Source organism: Eurypyga helias, unplaced genomic scaffold, assembly GCF_000690775.1.
Source record: "Eurypyga helias isolate BGI_N326 unplaced genomic scaffold, ASM69077v1 Scaffold16716, whole genome shotgun sequence".
NCBI lineage: Eukaryota > Metazoa > Chordata > Aves > Eurypygiformes > Eurypygidae > Eurypyga > Eurypyga helias.
Genome location: NW_010256156.1, coordinates 2997 through 20578, shown reverse-complemented (window position 1 = coordinate 20578; position 17582 = coordinate 2997). Strand labels below are relative to the sequence as shown.

General features: G+C 43.5%; 1 protein-coding gene across 1 annotated transcript; it reads left to right on the top strand.

The window, feature by feature from the left end:
- The first annotated feature begins 22 nt into the window (after positions 1-22).
- MTF1 (metal-regulatory transcription factor 1) lies at positions 23-13835 on the top strand. Its single transcript, XM_010153575.1, has 10 exons — positions 23-541; positions 6053-6291; positions 6724-6855; positions 7371-7444; positions 7975-8108; positions 8967-9044; positions 10063-10165; positions 10748-11307; positions 12163-12229; positions 13269-13835. The coding sequence occupies exons 1-10, from the start codon at positions 128-130 to the stop codon at positions 13649-13651; spliced, it is 2184 nt and encodes a 727-aa protein (XP_010151877.1). The 5' UTR covers positions 23-127; the 3' UTR covers positions 13652-13835.
- Positions 13836-17582: the final 3747 nt, after the last annotated feature.

Genomic DNA, 17582 nt, shown 5'->3' with positions numbered 1-17582 from the left:
GGGGCCTGGCCTGGCCCGGCCCGGCGCGACTGGGGCAAGGCCGCCTGACCCCCCGCCGCCCGTCCTTCTGTTGCAGATGAGTTGTTACGGTCTAACTTCACGATGTCGCACTGAGAGGTTGTGAGCCATGGGGGAGAACAGTCCTGAAGGCAATGTTATCTACTACGAAGTGGAGGAAGACGATTTAGCCCAAGATGACAATATGATGAGGTTTGCTGATAAAAACGGGCTGGTTTCTTCATCATCTGGGACCGTCTATGACAGGACAACTGTTCTAATAGAGCAGGACCACAGTGTATTGGAAGATGATGAGGATGAAGGACAATGTGGTGATCACTTGCCTTTTTTACCTGAGGGTCATGAAGAAGGATTTCATTTAATAGCAGATCATGAAGGAATGTCCCAGGGTTATGTGCAACATATTATTTCTCCAGATCAGATTCATCTAACAATAAATCCTGGTTCAACTCCTATGCCAAGAAATATCGAAGGAGCAACGCTCACTTTGCAGTCTGAATGCCCAGAAACTAAACTTAAAGAAGTAAGTATCTAAATGTGATTCTGAATTTTATGCTTATTGTGGTTGCTTTTCACCTGATGACCCTAAATGCTTTGAAAGTGTGTGTTGCTAAAACTGCTTGCTGGGAGGAAGACAGAAGTTTCCCTTGTTCTTAAAGGTTACTGTGTAACAGAGCGAATTGCACTCTGTTAAATCCACTGTTACCGTTAGTAACACTTTGTACTGATTGGTATAACTGTTTCTCACAGTCACTTAGTGGGTCAGCAGCAAAGCTGTGAGCATTGTTGATCTTCACTCTAAATACTCTGCTGCTTTCGTGTGAGGCAGCCAGGAAGCGCTTTTTGATGTGCAGTAACACTAGATAGCAGGAGAGTATGATACTGAAAATGAGCTTATTTTAGCAGCATATGTGATTTTCATGGTCTTTTTCATTTGCTTGGGAAATTGTTTCCCGAGTTCAGAGATAACTAATAAGAACATGAACTCTGTTAGTCTGTGGTTAACCACATTCTTGAGAAAAGGTCAGCTGAGTTGCAGGTTACATTCCAGACCGTTGGCAGTAGTTAAAGTATGAAACTTAAGATGCTGAACTGAAAATTAGTTGTAGCCTTATTGCATCACTCACAGGGAAAGCTGTGAGAAGAAAATTAGGGAAGCTTTAAACTACTATCTGTTGTATTTTGAAAGCTCAAGTCAGCTTACATACTTAAAATGGTGATTACTCTTAATTCTCTTTTCCTAGTAAATACTACCTGCATGCAAAGAGTTGGGGGCTTGTGCAGACTGCCTTGGGGTTCTTGCTTTTTAGGTGCAAAAGCAATGCAAAGTTGACTGAAATACCAACACAGAGACAACTTTGTGGTTCTTTTTTGGCCTTTCTGAGTTAAATTAGGGAGTATCTATACAAGAGCCTGTGCTAGTATCAGTGGTAATAGTATCAACTAGCTGTGTAACTGATACTCAGTGTAAGAGAGAATTGCAGAAATGAGCCCTTGCTGAGAAAGGAAGCCGGGTTTGAATGCTCTGAATAATTTAGCTTAGCAGGGAACCTTCATTATCGCTCGCTCGGCAGTGAGGAAATGGGACTGTAGGAGATCAGCTCTGCAATTATGAGACTTCTGGACTCAGGTTTGCTCAATAAGCCCATTTAAATTGAAGGAACTCCCTTTTGCTCTGTTATTATTTGTATTAGCAGCCGCTGTATTCTACCTTCTTAGCTGCTAAAATATTTAATTTTTGTATGTCAGTCATATCGGTCCTTTCTTTTCTTTTTCTAGGGTGAGCAGCTCGTGGTCTGTAGCATCTAGAGAGCAGTGTGTACTGGCTAAGCAGGTGTTGATGGCTGCACAGGCAATTAAACTGATTTTATTTCTTCACCCCTCCTTTTAAAAGAGAATTGTAGGACCTGGAGTTTCCTAATGAAATCCTTTGCCTGAATTTATAATTGGAGTGCAGTGGAAATAAGCCCTAAGCATATGTGACACTCTTCCGTCTTGTAAAAGCCCTTTTTGTCCGGCTGTTTCAATTGCTTGATAAGTTCTCTGGGGATGGGAAAGCCCTACAATCCCTGAACATTTGGTTCATCTCTAGAATGATCCAGTTATTTGATACTTTCAAAACATCTGTAGCAGTTAACTGTTTTAAAGTCTTAAATTGTCAGGACAGCCTTATACATTCTTGAAGCAAAAGAGGGCTTTACACGTCATTAATTACCTTTAACTTCCTTTTCTTATATTGTGCTTCTCCCGCTCTAATTCTGTCTGTAAGAATAAATGTGATTATAGTCTTTCAAATGTGATTATAGTATTTCAAATTTCCTAATTTTTTTGTTCAATGATGACAGAAAAATTATCAGTTTAAGTGGAATCTCATAAGCGCAGATGAGTTAAAGGCAAACTGAACACTTTAAGTAGACCTTGGCACAGCGTGTCAGGCTCTGCTTTTGCCAGCCTTGTTGGTTAATGGACAATTAGTTCCTACTTCTAAGGTAAAAGCTTAATTCAGACTCTTCTAGCTTCCCTCTGGTGCGTCTCCGTGGGAGAGACAGCAAACTGTCCTGAGCAAAAAGCGTATGTGGTGCAGCCATGGCCTTTGTCTTCAAAGCAACTTGTTCTGTATGCTTCCAGTCCCAGCCATCTGTGTGTTTTCCTGCTGCTGCCATGTTTCTTTTTTGCTGTTGCTTGTGAATGGCGATAGTCTTGAGTACTTGCTGCTGCAACTGCGAGTCTTTGAAGGTCAATATCTTCATAATTTTACATGTATAATCAGTGCTTATTTGATGTGCTTATGTTCCTAATGTGAAAAGAGAATTAAATGCTTTGCTGCTTTACAGAGGGTTTTATTTTGCGTACAACATTGTAGTAGTATTGTTTCTGCCTGCGGAATAATTTTTGAAATAAAGATTTGGTCTTTGAGGAAAGGGGAAGCGCCGGAAGGCCTTTGTCGTAGTTAAGGCCATAAAACTGAAAGTGGTACTGCCATCTTCCTTTAAATATGTGCATTGGCAGCTAGGAACCAAGTCCTTAATTAATATTATCCTCCTCTTTCACTTCCTAGACCTAAATGTAAACAGCTAGAAAGCTTAACAGACTCCTCACTTTCAGGTATAGTTAATGTCTGTGTCAGGTGGCTTGTGTATTACAGGAATTACTGTGGAATGTCCTGGAATGCAGTATGTAAAACATTCATTCCCATCTGCCTTAAAACTCTAACAGGGGACACTTCAGTACTGGTACCTGCATTGTACTGAATGTGATGAGCCCTGGTGAAGATCATGTGCCCCTTCTTGTCTGATAAAACATACTTTCTGACCCTGTGTCTACTCGCGGTCTATGCTCTTGGGTTTTGGGACTCCACACAACCAAAATTCTTAATTATGTTGTAACTGTATTGTAATGCTTGGGTATTTATTCATAAGGAGCGGCCCTTCAGCAGGGCAAAATATTTTAAAAAAGAAAAACTTTTGGGGTTTTGACAGTACGGCTCCTGACCTGTAGGTTTTAATAAGCCCTTTAGTATAGGCAATTTTCTCTCAGTCTTACTAGGACTTATTTCTGTGCTCTGTGTAAGGATCTCTTGTATGTCTGACCTATGTGAATAGTCTCCAAATACTAAGGTTTTAACAAAGGAAGGTGAAGGTAGATGCCAGCCTGTTGTATCAACAAGAGACTATGTGGGTTGAAACTACACAAGAGGTTACGCAGCTCCTATATACTCAGATTTTATAAAGCTTTCTTAAAGGGGTCCTACGGGCAGTTTTGTCCCCTACAAAATAGGTCGGAAGTAACTGAGAGGCTTTATGTCTCTCTTTCTTATGGAGAGCCATTTAGAACCCAGATTTTACCTGGTACGAGTCAGTGCCAGGGCACCGTATGACACATGAAGCTGTTGGATTCTGATTGGGTTTAGTGAACTGAAATCCCTGCACTTACTGACGAGCTCGTTTCCCAGGCTACCCTTATTCTAGAGGTGATCTAGGCAGGTAGGCCCTGGGTCTGAGTAAACCAGTTGCTCCAGCTCCGAGACGCCTGCCTTTGTGCTTTAGATCCTCATTCTGTAGTTGCTGTTGTGAAGGCATTAAACCTGTGTACAGAGAGAGGAGTGAAAACCTGCAATGAAATATCCATTGGGTGCCTCCGTTCTTGGGTACTCGATGTAGGATCTTAAGGCATGCTCTTAAGAGGAAATGCGGAGTGCACGTGGCTCAGACTGACACTGCTCAGGGCTGTTACCTTGACTGTTTGAGAAACAGAACCTGAAAGTGTGTACCTTTGGGCCTTAGAGCACTGATATGGTCTTCAGCAGCACCGACAACTGAGCATAATAAAGGATGTGTTCCATATCCCCTTGGCTGTCCTCGCTCTGGTGCCGTTGTAGCACAACAATAGGAGACAATTTTTGGACAAAAATCAAAGGTGTTTGAGAGTAATTTACAGATCTCATGGTTTTACTGATGGCCCATTGTTTTTCATTTATGTGATGCTACACAAAGCATTAATTGAATTAGTTACTTTATGGAAGGATTAAAAATCGGTTCTTAATTAAGCACGCCAAGAATGATGTGATTTTGGTGTTACTCCTACTTAACACATCTACCTAAATTCCTGTTCTTGTGAGAGGAGCATGACTTCAAATAAAATGATTTTATACTTCCCTGACAGTAGATCAAGGTATCCCATGTTATTCTGTTCTCAGCTGTGGTAGTAAAGAACTGTGATTATCAAATGCTCTTTCCTGATGGGGCTATATAAGGAACAGTCGTTGAGTTGTGAGATGGTTAGAGATTTGTGTGTTACACACTAGTTATGTAGTGTTCGTCTGACTCTCCTGGTATCAACCCCCCATTCAGTATCTGGTATTCTGGAAGCAGAGTGCAGCCTCTTCTGAGCAGGAATACGAGGTGCTGTCAGACAGGTGCTTTGTGCCTTGGAAAAGAGGAAAATTGCTGCTTATGTCTTGCTGCACTGTCTTCCTGACTAGTTGTTAGAGTGCTAAACCTGCAAGTTCTGATGGCTCTGTTGTGAGTTTGCATTGCCTTTCTAAACATTTCCAGATCGACATCTTTTGGAGTACTCTTCTGCTTCTTGCCTGTCAACTATCAAGTCCTCTCTTGAGCTCTGTAATCACTTTCAGATGCTCAGGTTTCTCAACCGCAGCAGTCAAATGAAAGCTGTCAGTCTGATAATTAATGATGAAGATAAATTTATTCAAGCATATCAGATGGCTTATTCCTTCTGCTTCACAAGAGAGAATGAGTTTAATTAAGCGTTAGACTTGCACACTGGAAGCTTCTACATGGTCTTTTTCTGCCTGTTGCGGAAGCTGGGAAGGCTACCAAGTTCAATGTGAAAACGTTTCCTGGTGATCTAGACGGCTGGCTGAGAAATCCGTACCATGTGTTTTTTTGGTGTCAAGCACCTTGCTTGGTTCATTACACTTCAGGCATGGACTATTGCAGTAAACACAGAAGAGGACAACAAAGCACAATGAAGGCACCTTTTGAGATAAATAGCAAATGAACTGATGGTTAGACCATGGGAGATGGTGAAAACTAGAATTCTCCACGGTGTTAATGGGAATTTGGCACACGGGGCAGTACTTTTGAGGCTCGGGTTCTGAAAGTATGTTTTCCCCTGTCTTCCTCCTCTACAAATAAGTAGCTCTGCTAGAAGCACCCAAATGAAATGCAGGTGCTACAAAGTGGATAGGTTTGATAATTGGAAAGGATGCCAAGAGGCTATTTTATCAGATTTTTAGGTAGAAACATTTCAGATTGGTTTTCCTTTTTTCCCCTTCTGTTAGATTACTGTTCGATAAGGTCAGCTGTCAGCATGCTTTCCAGTGTGTGCCACTCCTTCCTCATGCAGTGCAGCAGAAATATTAAGAAATCTGATAATTAAATGGCAATGAACTTTTTTTTTTTGCCTTTGGGGTCAAAATCTATTTCATTGTCTTTGATGTTTAACTGTAGTTCTACCCGGTTTGAATTCCAGAAAGGCTTAAAAATTAAGTGTGCAGCATTTTGTCTCTTAGGTGAAGAGATACCAGTGCACCTTTGAGGGCTGTCCGCGCACCTACAGCACTGCCGGAAACCTGCGCACTCACCAAAAGACACATCGTGGGGAATACACTTTTGTCTGCAATCAGGAAGGCTGTGGCAAGGCCTTTCTTACCTCCTACAGCCTCAAAATCCACGTTCGAGTGCACACGAAGGAAAAGCCGTTTGAATGTGATGTGCAGGGCTGTGAAAAGGCATTCAATACACTGTACAGGTAGGAAGTCTCTGCCTAGTTTGCTCGTAGATGTGGCTGCTGCTGTTTTGCCCGTTGCGTCTACTTTTTGTTTGTGTCTGACTACAGTTGCTACACTTCTGCCAGGTACAGATATGAATATAAACCCCCCACAAAACGTGCAAGTGTGATACCAAGAGTAGGATGACAGAGCCTCTGATGACATACTTGGGTTATTTATATTACAGTAGTGTTGAAGGTGGTGCACAAACACAAGGAACTGTCAGATTTGCCTGAGGACTTCAGCGGTGCTACGAGTTACCTTCATATGCTAGTTCCCTCCAGTGCAGAATAAGTTATGCCTTAGACCTTGTCCTGCACATTTGATGAACGCCTTGCCTGCCTCAGGGAGGGGCTGTCTCACCCTACAAGTCACCAGAGTGATTTTTTTAAATTTTTTGGCATGCTTTTCAGGTTGAAAGCACATCAGAGGCTTCACACAGGGAAAACATTTAACTGTGAATCAGAAGGCTGCAGTAAATACTTCACAACGCACAGTGACCTGAGGAAGCACATTCGGACACACACAGGAGAAAAGCCATTTCGGTAGGTTGCTGGGTGGCAGTTTTTACTTCTGTGGGTTTATGTAGTGGGCTGCCAGTGCCAAAACGCAGCTATTGCTGTCCTGAATGAAAAGCTGTTTTCATGAGAACAGAGTGAAGGCGGCTAGCATTTGAGCATGTTGGTTCTAGAGCTGCCTCAGTTGCCTGTACAAGTGGGTGAAATGACTGTCTTCAAAGGTGATAGTAGTCAAGCGATTGTTTAAATGTAAATGGGTGCCACGATGAGCCTGTTCTTAAGACCTATTGCTGCTTCTCTGCTGTGATGCAGTGTTTATTCCATGAAGCAGGGCCCCCCTGTGCTGACTTCACGCTTGAATGTGACAGTGCTGTTCAAAGCCCAACTGTCTGTGTAGCACATGGGGCGATGCCGGATTTCTGCCACAGATTGGCAGTAGGCCTGCTTCTCAGAGTCCTGGGACTATTACTGAGCATGATCTAGGGTGGTAACTAATGCATCAAAGAAGCCTAATGCTAACTCTTCTGTGATGCCTCATTCAGGTGTGAGCATGATGGCTGTGGAAAGGCTTTTGCTGCAAGCCACCACCTTAAAACACATGTTAGGACACACACTGGTAAGTCCCAACGGTTTGGTTTTTTTCTTTTGTTGAGCTTATTCAGTTTATACTAACTCTCAGAATCCTAGTATGTATTTATAATTCTGTATGATATGCGGGTGACACCAAGCTGAGTGGTGCAGTTGATGTGTTTGGGGGAAGGGATGCTCTCCAGAGGAGCCTTGACAGGCTGGGGGGCATGTCCATGTGAACCTCATGAAGTTTAACAAGGCCAAGGGCTAACTCCTGGGCCTGGGTCAGGGCAATCCCTAATATTCCATCTCTGCACTTCCATTTGTGCTTGACAGGTCTTGAATTCCATGAGCGTTTCACGAATGGATCAGTAATGATGCATAAAAATTCACTGTTGTGTTCTTGTCAGCTCAGGTGCTGAAGTGGAAGTTTATCTGCAAGACTCCCAAGAATGCTGAATGCATCAAGGGGCATTAAATAATCTTATTTGTACAAATACACCACTCTGTGTGCTTTAAAAGTACATGTCTCGTACAGTGTCTCTGAGTTTGTTGTGTGTTTTGTGCTGCCTGCAGGGGAGAAGCCCTTCTTCTGTCCCAGCAACGGCTGTGAGAAGACTTTTAGTACACAATATAGTCTCAAGAGTCACATGAAAGGGCATGAGAAAGGACATTCCTATAATGCACTTCCCAATAACAACGTGTCTGAGGTTAGTGGCACTTCTTCCTAATGCTTCTGTGTTAGATGGAGATAACACCATTTCAGGAAAGAAATTATTTGGTCTGTAGCTTGTTCTAAAGGCGTAACGTTTAAGGCTGGGGTTTTCAAAGGGAATTGTAACTACTTGGTGCCACGTCTCCCATGAAGAAATCCATGGGTGCCTCTCTTGAACGGAGAATTCAGCATCAGTTCTGAAATTGCAGGTGTTCAGCATGGCAGCGTAGGGGTGGTTCTCGCATGCTGTGTTTGTGATGTGCTGATAATAAGCAGGATTTCTGAAACTTCTAGTGTGGTATTTGGTTACCGAGTTTTATTTAGACAAGCTCATCTTTTCATTTTCATCACATTAAAATTAATGCTTGGGCTACTGCTGCTTTGACGAGTATGCCAAGTACTGACATGAGCTTATAGGTAATTGTATATATTCTCATGCTGCCCCTGTAGATTCTTATGTGTTAGTACTGTGTAATAAGTGTGTGAGCTAAAATAAATACAAACTGTTAAGGTTTAAACTTTTAATTTTCTACAGTCGGATTTGTTCCTGTGCCACTATTAAATTCTAGCCTATTTCATTTTTATTTTGAAGTGATGTGATAGAGGTGTTAAGAATCCTAAATACCCTTTGCTTCGTAATACCACAGAATCACTAAGGTTGGAAAAGGCCTCTAAGATCATCCAGTCCAACCATCATCCATACTGCTCCTGTGACGTAGAACTGAGTCTTGGGTCACATATAGCTGAAAAAAATTCTGTGTAGACAGAATTGTATGGTCTCTAAAAGGTAAAATAAAACATTTCTGGCACTATTTTAAAAATATATAACTCCATTTCTTTTTCTTCTTCACAGGATACAAGCCACTCACTTTGTCTGAGTGATTTAAGCCTCATCTCGACAGACTCAGAATTGCGGGAGAACTCGAATCCAGTGAGTCACTGTCCCGGAATGGCCTCACCCGTACTTCGGGTTTTGCTTTTTTCTGGCCACGTGCTTGTCCGGTCAGCTAGAACAGGAGATTAGATGTGTGTGGCTGGCTGCTTCTGTATCGCTTGTGCAGGCCTGCAGCGTGCTCTGCGTCAGGCTTTCGTTTTGCTAGTGGAGGAGACGTGCTCTTTCACAGAAAAGTGACTGGGTGGACTTGCTTTAAGTGTGCTGAATATGGCTTTTTTGTGTATTTTGAGGTGGTTTGTAGGAGGCTTTATTAACAAAAACCTGTGTTTCCTACAGACCTTCTTGAGCCTGTGAATGTGATATATTATTGCTGTCCTTTTTGGAATGATGGAAATACAAATAAGTGTTTCTGTCTAAAAGCAGAACGGAGGGGTTTTCCGCCAACATCCTCAGTGCTTAATTCAACCTGGTTTTAAAGGCTTTGCTTCTGATTTTACTGTAATAATTGTTCTTGCTTATTGATAACAGTTGACTGAGCTTAAATTTTACATGGAGAATTATACTGATGAGACCGTGTCATTCCTTTGTGCTTCCCCGTGGAAGCAGTAGACAGCTTTCTATAATGTTGTCTTTTCCTAGAACAGCGGGTGACAGTAGTGCACAGTCCAGGATATAATCGAAGCAGAGCTGTTTTGTTTCTGCTCCAGAAAAGTTTTCACAAACAGCCAAGAACAAATTAATGTCAGTTGCTGACAGAGTATTACAGGAACTAAGGGTTAAACAAAATGTGGATGCAGAAGAACGTGCTTTCCTTTCGAAGGACGTACTTATTTTCATAAGGATTTGCTGATGGTGTTGGTAAATTTGATTGTGGGTAATAGAGCAACTGTAATTTTACGCTAGGCAAGTGAAATATGTTGCCTTTTCTGAAGGTGGCTGGTTAATTGGAAAGGTATTTCTGACATTCATGTGCTGCTTGACTGGGATTTGTGCAAACTTTAAGGAGACCCGAGATAATGTTAGCTCTTGTCTTCCTCTGTTTTCTATTTGCCAGACACATGGACAAGACCTTAGCACAATCTCACCAGCAAGCATCTTTGAGTCTATGTTTCAGAGCCCAGATCATACTACAAATCAGGACGACTCTCAGCAGACAGGTACAATTCTATCCGCACTGTTTTGGAAGAGCTTTTTGATAGCTTTTTCCTCCCTCTGTGTGTATGTACTTAATTCAGCATTTCAGACTGAAGATTGCCATCCAACATAAAGTTCTGTTTGCCACCTAAGGTTAAGTTCAGCGTTGAAATTCTGTGTATTGAAATGCATTGGGTTCACGGACGGTGTAACGCCCGGATGGCGACAGGGGAGCTGCCTGGGCACTCAGCATTCTCTGGTACAATGCTGACATTGATGCTCTTGGGCTTCCCACATAAGTGTTGTTTTCAAGCTTCCTCTCGTGATGAAGCTGCACAAATCCACTCATAAAAGGGCTTCTTAGAGCTAATGAGGCTGTTCAACTTGTGTCTAGTGTTCAGTATTATTAGCTTCCTGAATTTGGAGCTGCTTTTAGATTTCACTGTCTAGTGTTACATGTTTTTGGAGTGCTAGCCTGAAGATGCGTAAGTAGGAATGCTTTATGTAACAGAAATCCATCAGCTAGCTGGCAAGTTCATTGAAAATGTTGTTTATTCAGATCTCACGAGGACTGATGTATTTTTTCCTTTTTTTTTTTCTGGCAGCTGCCTTGATTGAAGGTTTTAACGGCGATGCAGAGTCAGTCACTGCTGTTCCGCCTTCTACAGGAGACCCAGCATCCCTGTCTCTTCCACTTGTACTGCAGCTTGGCATCTCTGAACCTTCGCATTCAGCACTACAAGCCTCAGCAGCAGCACCTGCTGCTCCCTCCTCCATAGGAACCAGCTCACAGCAAGCTGCATTTGGAAATCCTGCAACTGTTTTACAGTCCCCAGAAGTGCCTGTCCCTCACAGCACACAGTTTGCAGCCAGTCACCAAGACTTCCTGCAACACACTCAGACACCACCACAGCCCATCGTACAGGGACTTTCAGTGGTTGCTGGGGCATCTGCCCCAACAGCAGCGAGTGCCACTGAGCCTCTACCAGCTGTAGTTCAGACTGTGCCTGTTGGTGCGAACCCTGTTCTGACCAGTAATCCAACTATAACAATTACTCCTTCTCAGAGCACTGCTATTTTGCAGTCCAGCATTGTCATGGGAGAGCAGAACTTACAATGGATCTTGAATGGTGCCACTGGTTCTCCGCAAAGCCAAGAACAAATGGTTGGTATATCCAGCACGGCTTTGAAACAGCTTGAACTCTTTCCTCCTCCAGTCCTTGGTTTTGGAAAGGAAGGGGATCTAACGTGTAATTGTAAGATGCAGGATTGTATAATGCTTATCCTGTTAATAGGTGTAAACACGTCACCAACGAAACCTCTAAACTAGAGAAATAAATAGAAAATAGAGAAATCCAGGGTGCATGAAGTCTTGCTTCTGTCTCTTCCCCAGTGACAGACTTCTCACTGCAGTTGGTTTTTCCAGGACAGTGTACCATGTGGCATGAGAACATACATGGGATTTAATCTATTACTTTTGACAAGTAGAAGCATAAAAGACTCTGGGAAGTTTTGTTTAGATATTTTGTAATCTGTCTCTTCCTAATTTAGCCTGATAAAGATAATGAAAAGTTTTCTGGAAAAACAGGATGTTTCTGGTTCTCTGGTAAACCTGGCTAGCTGAGAACTGCAGTGTTTTATCTTTAAGAATACTGTTGCACCTTTAGACTTTCTGGGTGTCAGATGGTCAAGAACGAATCGCTGCAGGTACAGACAGTATGAGCAAGCACAGCACTTCAGGAACACAGTCCTTCAGTTGTCAGAAACCACACGCTGTGTTAACGAGCCCGTAGTGCGCAGGGTGATTACTCCCCATCTTTCGGGCTACTGAAATAACACTGAGTTGTGGGAGAACCAGAACATAGCCCAGAACAAAATGTTCTGATTTTGGTATTGGTTTCCTGTGTGTTCTCTTTGAAAGGTGTGTGTAGCTGTTTCTTTTGATTACAGCTTTTAGAATGTGAAGAATAGAAATTTGATTGGAATCAACTCATGCTTTTTTTTTTTTTTTCCTTTTAAGCCACAAGTTCCAAAAGTAGTAGAAAAGGTGTTTTTTACCACTGCATTACCCGTAGCTGGCAACACAGGTAAGCATGCTTGACACTGAACTTGCTTTTCTCACTGTTTGCAGTCTGGTTAGCTTGACCAGGGTTTGTGGTGATTTTACTGATCGCAGAAAAGTTGAAGAAAATGCTTTGAACTCTTCTTTTTTAATCTTCCTGAGGGTTTAAGGGCAATCTGCTGTAGACTCGTAGGTTTGTGCTGAAATCTCTCCTACAGCAGTTTCTCTAACAACTTGTAAGATAATCAGGTTCACAAATTAGATTATTAGATTCTTAAAAATAGTATTTAAATGGAATTTATCTAGAAAAATAAAAGACAAGTGCAAGGACATAATTTGGGTTTTGTTCTTTTAAATGAAGATGTGAAACAGGTAGTAAACTGGGAAATTTGGTCAGTTCAGCGGTTGTGTTTGGTAAACACTGTCTGTGAGACTCATCAGTGCGGTACACAGGTGTGGGAGTTCTGCTCCATAGGATGCTCCCTGCACAGGGTGGTTACATTGCAAAGATGAATCACTCAGGGGCAAGAGAAATTGGGTAAGTTTCAAACTTAAATTTTAAAGATGGAGGGTAGCTGGACAGGTAGAACAGCAGAGGAGGAATGAGAAGGAAGCATGAGCAGCATGAAGGGGGAGGGAAGCAGACTAGAGAGGATGAACAGGAAAATGCCTGGGTTGGTGTCAAGGAGTGGAATTGCTGGTGTAATGTTGTACCATCGTTTTCCAAAGATTGGTGCCTAGGGACTGGGGCATCGGAATGCCACTTCATTGGATTTTATGCTGTAGAATTTACAATGGAGGTCAGAAGAGACCTACTGTGCCATGTAAAAAGAATGTAAATCGGACTCGTAATGCCTGACTTCAATCCGAACAGGTTGCTCATCAACAGAGTACCTGCTACCTTTTTCTTATTTATTATCTGCTAGAGCTATTCACTGTGCTTGGACAAAGTAAGACGTAATCTCTGCTGCCAGGGGCATCCAATCTAACTTAACAAAGATGATTTATCTCTCCCTGCTGTGAAATTATGTAGTTCTGTTGTGTTTTGTCTTGTTTCACTTCAGGAAACCCTGTTCAGCAGATTGGTCTCAGTGTTCCTGTCATTATTATAAAGCAGGAGGAGGCCTGCCAGTGTCAGTGTGCCTGCCGAGACTCTGCCAAGGACAAAGTCACCATTAAGAAGGAATGTTCCTCACCTGATTCGAAAGCTTTGGAGCAGCCAGCTACCCAGCTGCAGCCTCAGACCCTTCCTTCCTCTTTGCCTTCATGTGGGCAGAGCAGTCAGATAGTTAACCCTTCAGACTCACAGACTGAAACGTTAAGTGCCATGGATGTATCGGACTTTCTGTCCCTCCAAAGCCCTGAAACCCCATCTAATATAATTCCAATTGAAGCACTACTGCAGGGTGAGGAAGAAATTGGTTTGAATAGCAGCTTCTCTAAGTGAAGATGTTCCAGATTTTCCTTTGCACCTGGAGGGTAAAACCCTCCTCCTTAGAAGCAGAACCTGAAGGATCGATTCTTTTTCCTTCCTCTTCGGAAGTTTTGTGGCTTATTTCTGCTTCACAGATGTCATCGTAGTCACATCCCAGGTACATTCATCTTTGAGAATCTATCTAAAAAAAAAAAAGAAAATGAAAAAAAAAGCTAAGTTATATATGAACTGTTTTGGCTGCACTGTCTGTCACTTTTGCTTGTCATATGTGAACACAGAAATTAAGGTTACTCGTGTGCAAAAAGATTTTAAAAAGAAAAGGGGGGGTTAGTTTGTCTCCAATTGCACATCACTTATGTTTGGGATTAAGGTACTGGCAGCAAGTGGGTCTTTGTTACAACCCCTTGGGTCTATAATTGCTTGTCTCTCCTGTCTAATACTAACCATGCACTATAAGGGGAGCCCAGGGAAGGAATCCGCTGTGGTAGGGAATGGCATTGTCGTAGAACATGACTTATTGGAATGTGACTGTCACATCACTGAGTTGGGAGCTGCTGCCTGGGTTTGCTTTGTGCTAACGCTGTTACTAAAGCCTACAGAAACTTGCGTGGAGTTTATTTCAGTAGAGCACACGTACCTTGTGCTCTGAGTAGATCTGTTCATTTAATTTCATTAGGACTTAGAAGTGTGGTGGCAGACACACTGTTTCACAGCCTGGAAACACAATTGGAGCCCCTGCTTCCTCAGGCTCAGGGGTCTGTTTTCTTTGCCTCTCTTTGGAGGATGCAGTGAATCCCAGATGTAGTCGGATTGGTGCCTCTGCTCTTTTGATTCATTTGGCTGTGTTCAGAACAAGTCATTCTCTTCAGCAACCCTGCGACTCTTTAATCGGGAGCATGGTGCCTTTGCTGGTTACTCTCATCTTTTGTCAAGAGCAACTCTAGGAGAATTTTCAGAATGATTCCAACACAAATTCAGTTTGAATTCAGTGAGTCTATCCTTCACCTATCCATAAATGCTTCCTTTTTTTTCTGTTAAGCTATATAATTTCTGCCTGAATCTGCCTCCAACCTACTGCAATGCCAGCTTTTTGTGCACGGGGCTATTTCTTGACTAAAAGATGTTACACAACATAGTAGTTTTCATATCAAACTGAAAGTCTATATTCTAACCTACTCAGGGTAACTAAAACACAAACCCCCCTTCCACCAAAAAGCCTGTAATGTTGCAATAAATGCAGTCTCATTCTAAATGGTTTATTTATGCTGCATTATTTTAAAAGATGTGATTTTTATAGTGTTTTATCCATCTTTCTGGCTTTGGCTGTCAGTCTTTTTATGTTAAAGGAAGGAATATTAAATAGTCTTTATTCAGTTTACAGTGTTGTCATTAGTGAGATACAAAGATGATGACTGTAAGCCAATTAACGTGGAGTGTCTCTGCGCACTAATGGTAGAAATGCAAACTCGTAGAGGATAGAGGACTTTCGCTCTTTGGATTTGCTCAAAGCTGCCCTCTGTTCCTGTTGGGGGGAGAACTGTGTGAGTGTGGCTGGACCTTCCCAGGATGCTGAGCAGGATTTTTAACCCTCCTGTGACATGGTCTGCATAGCCTTACTGACACCACTGACAGAGTCTTAGTGGAGGTGGTGGCTTAAGCCATCTCGCGTGCTGTTCCCTTGCGAATCTGCTGCGACAGCGCAGGTGGAAATGGGCTGAAGGGATCTGGCTTGTCACCTCCCTGACAACTTGCTTCCAGTTGTGATGTGCAGAAGCGTAAAACTGTCCTGTGAGAGAGGAGACCGTGCAAAGAATGCTTTGTGCTTGGAAGGTGTCCTGTCGCTCTGCTAGGGTCGAGTAACTGCAGTGACGAGCTCGGGGACACCAGCTGAACGGAAAACGCGCTCGTTGTGTTTCCTCTCTGCGCGCTGGCGCGTGGTGCAGTGCTGTCACATTGCTATCACAGTGCTGTCGCAGTGGGGATGTGGGTCCTGCAGCAATAAGGTTTGCATCCACGGGATGCAGGTTGACAAAGCGCTTTGTTTGGTTCTTGTAGAGGCAATCCCTCGACAGCAGCGAGGTGGTGGCCCCCACTGGTTTTTCTCCCACAGCTTTGTTGTGTGATGCGGTTTGATCACACGTCAGCAAGAACTTCAAACTCAAAAGTCTTGAGCCTGTGTGGCTGGGACTGTCTTCACAGGGATGTGTCTCCTGCCAGCTCCCTCACATAGGGCTCCACTTCTGGGGAGTGGGAGCGGTGCCTGGAGCTGCATGGGGGGTCTCCCAGGGCACAGGCCACTGCGAGGGGCCTCGCGCCTTTCCTGTGCCATAGCGCAGCGGTGGGATCTGCGAGTGGATGTGTGTGTGAGTCTGCTAGTGCAGGAGCATGTAGATTCCCCTGGAGCTGCAGGTTTTTCTCTGATGGGAATGTGGGTACCAGATGTGGCTTGAAGTGTGGCAGCTGGGGGGCTTAGTGACCTCTTCTGAGCCTTTCCATCCTTCAGGGAAGCGCTTTTCCATGATACTTTTGCTATTTGTGACTTAGTCCGCCTGAAACATGCTCGTGGTCAGACCAGATAGCATCTTCAGAAACTCCTTTTTGACTGAAATGAGTAGGATAATCTACCAGAGGCTTTGAAATGGGAAGCTAATTTGGAAATGGGGTGATTGGGAGCGGTGGGGGGTGCTGCTTGCATCCTTTCTGGGTGGGTGCCAGGTTAACCTCTCTGCTGTTTACTCTTCACAGCTACTGTTTTCTGTTGGTGTGTCCTAGGAGGAGCAACATGTTCCAAGTTCATGCTGACTTTCAGGTGCACTAGGGTCAGGCAGGCTGCAATTTAGGTGAAACCAGAGCTTGCAATGAGGCAAGAGCAGCTTGATTCTGCGACCAGAGCAGCTTGATTCTGCGAAGGCCACTGCACCGAGGCCTGTGCATCCCACCCCGTTGCATTGTACAGGTGCGCGCTTTCGCTGTTTAGTCGCTGGTCTGCTTTCCAGATTGTTCCATGCTGCATGTACCTGATACGTTTCACAGCGAACGTTTGCATCATCCTCAGTGCTGTGTGGTCAGACGTCGTGCTGCCGGGGTGGTCAACGCGCTGGGACGGGGGGAGGTCCAAGGGTAGTTGCAGCAAAGCCCTCGGATTCCTTGATGCCGGAGAATTTGCTGTCCTCTCCCCCTTGTTGCCCTGGGCATTTAGCATATTCACAATAACACTTTTAATAACCCGGAGAGTTTCTACCGTTGTAGCTCTGGTAAGACGTTGGATTCCCAGGAAGGGGCTTGTTCTGTTAATAGGCTGGAGCCTCCGAGAACGGCGTGCCCTCCCTTCTGCAAAATCTGCATTTCATGAACCCCTTTAATGATCAGTCAGAGAGCAAAACTCCGCTGCTCTGGGTCGTTCTGTGTTAAAGGTTTTGCTGTTTTGTGGCTTGTGGGGATTTACTTGGTTGCATACAGTTTCTAGATGGGTGCAGGAGCTTGAACGTGTCGAGTGGGTCAGGTAGCTCTAGTCACCAAGCAGTGACCTAAGCCAGCAGACTTGGCGTGCAGTTGAAGGCTGTAGAAGTTGCTTTTCATGCTTGTAGGTGGTAGAGGGATGGAAAATCAGCACTGTTTAAATGCTGGTCCTGAATTACATAGAACAAAGTATGAACTGGGCACTTCTGTAATGCTGACTGCGTCCAGAAAGACTAGTTTGCAGAACCTCATACTGGTATCTAAAAATGCACTTTAGGTTATTTTATCTTTAACCCAATTGCTGCAATTTCTTTTGTATATACTTTCACAAAGTTTATTTTTGCTCTGAGTAAAAGTTAACAGGGGTGTGCAAAGATGAGCACTTAACTTGGTGCAATACTTGTAGCTAAAGATCGTTGTCCCGTGTGGTCGGTCTGTCTGTGTCTGTCTAACTGAATATATGTCGTAACAAGCTCAGTGACAC

Excerpts from the sequence above, each read along its gene's own strand:
- MTF1 (XM_010153575.1), top strand. The coding sequence starts at position 128 with ATGGGGGAGAACAGTCCTGAAGGCAATGTTATCTACTACGAAGTGGAG. Across the intron at positions 7,445-7,974 it reads ACATGTTAGGACACACACTG|GGGAGAAGCCCTTCTTCTGT; the intron begins GTAAGTCCCAAC and ends TGCTGCCTGCAG. Across the intron at positions 12,230-13,268 it reads ACCCGTAGCTGGCAACACAG|GAAACCCTGTTCAGCAGATT; the intron begins GTAAGCATGCTT and ends GTTTCACTTCAG.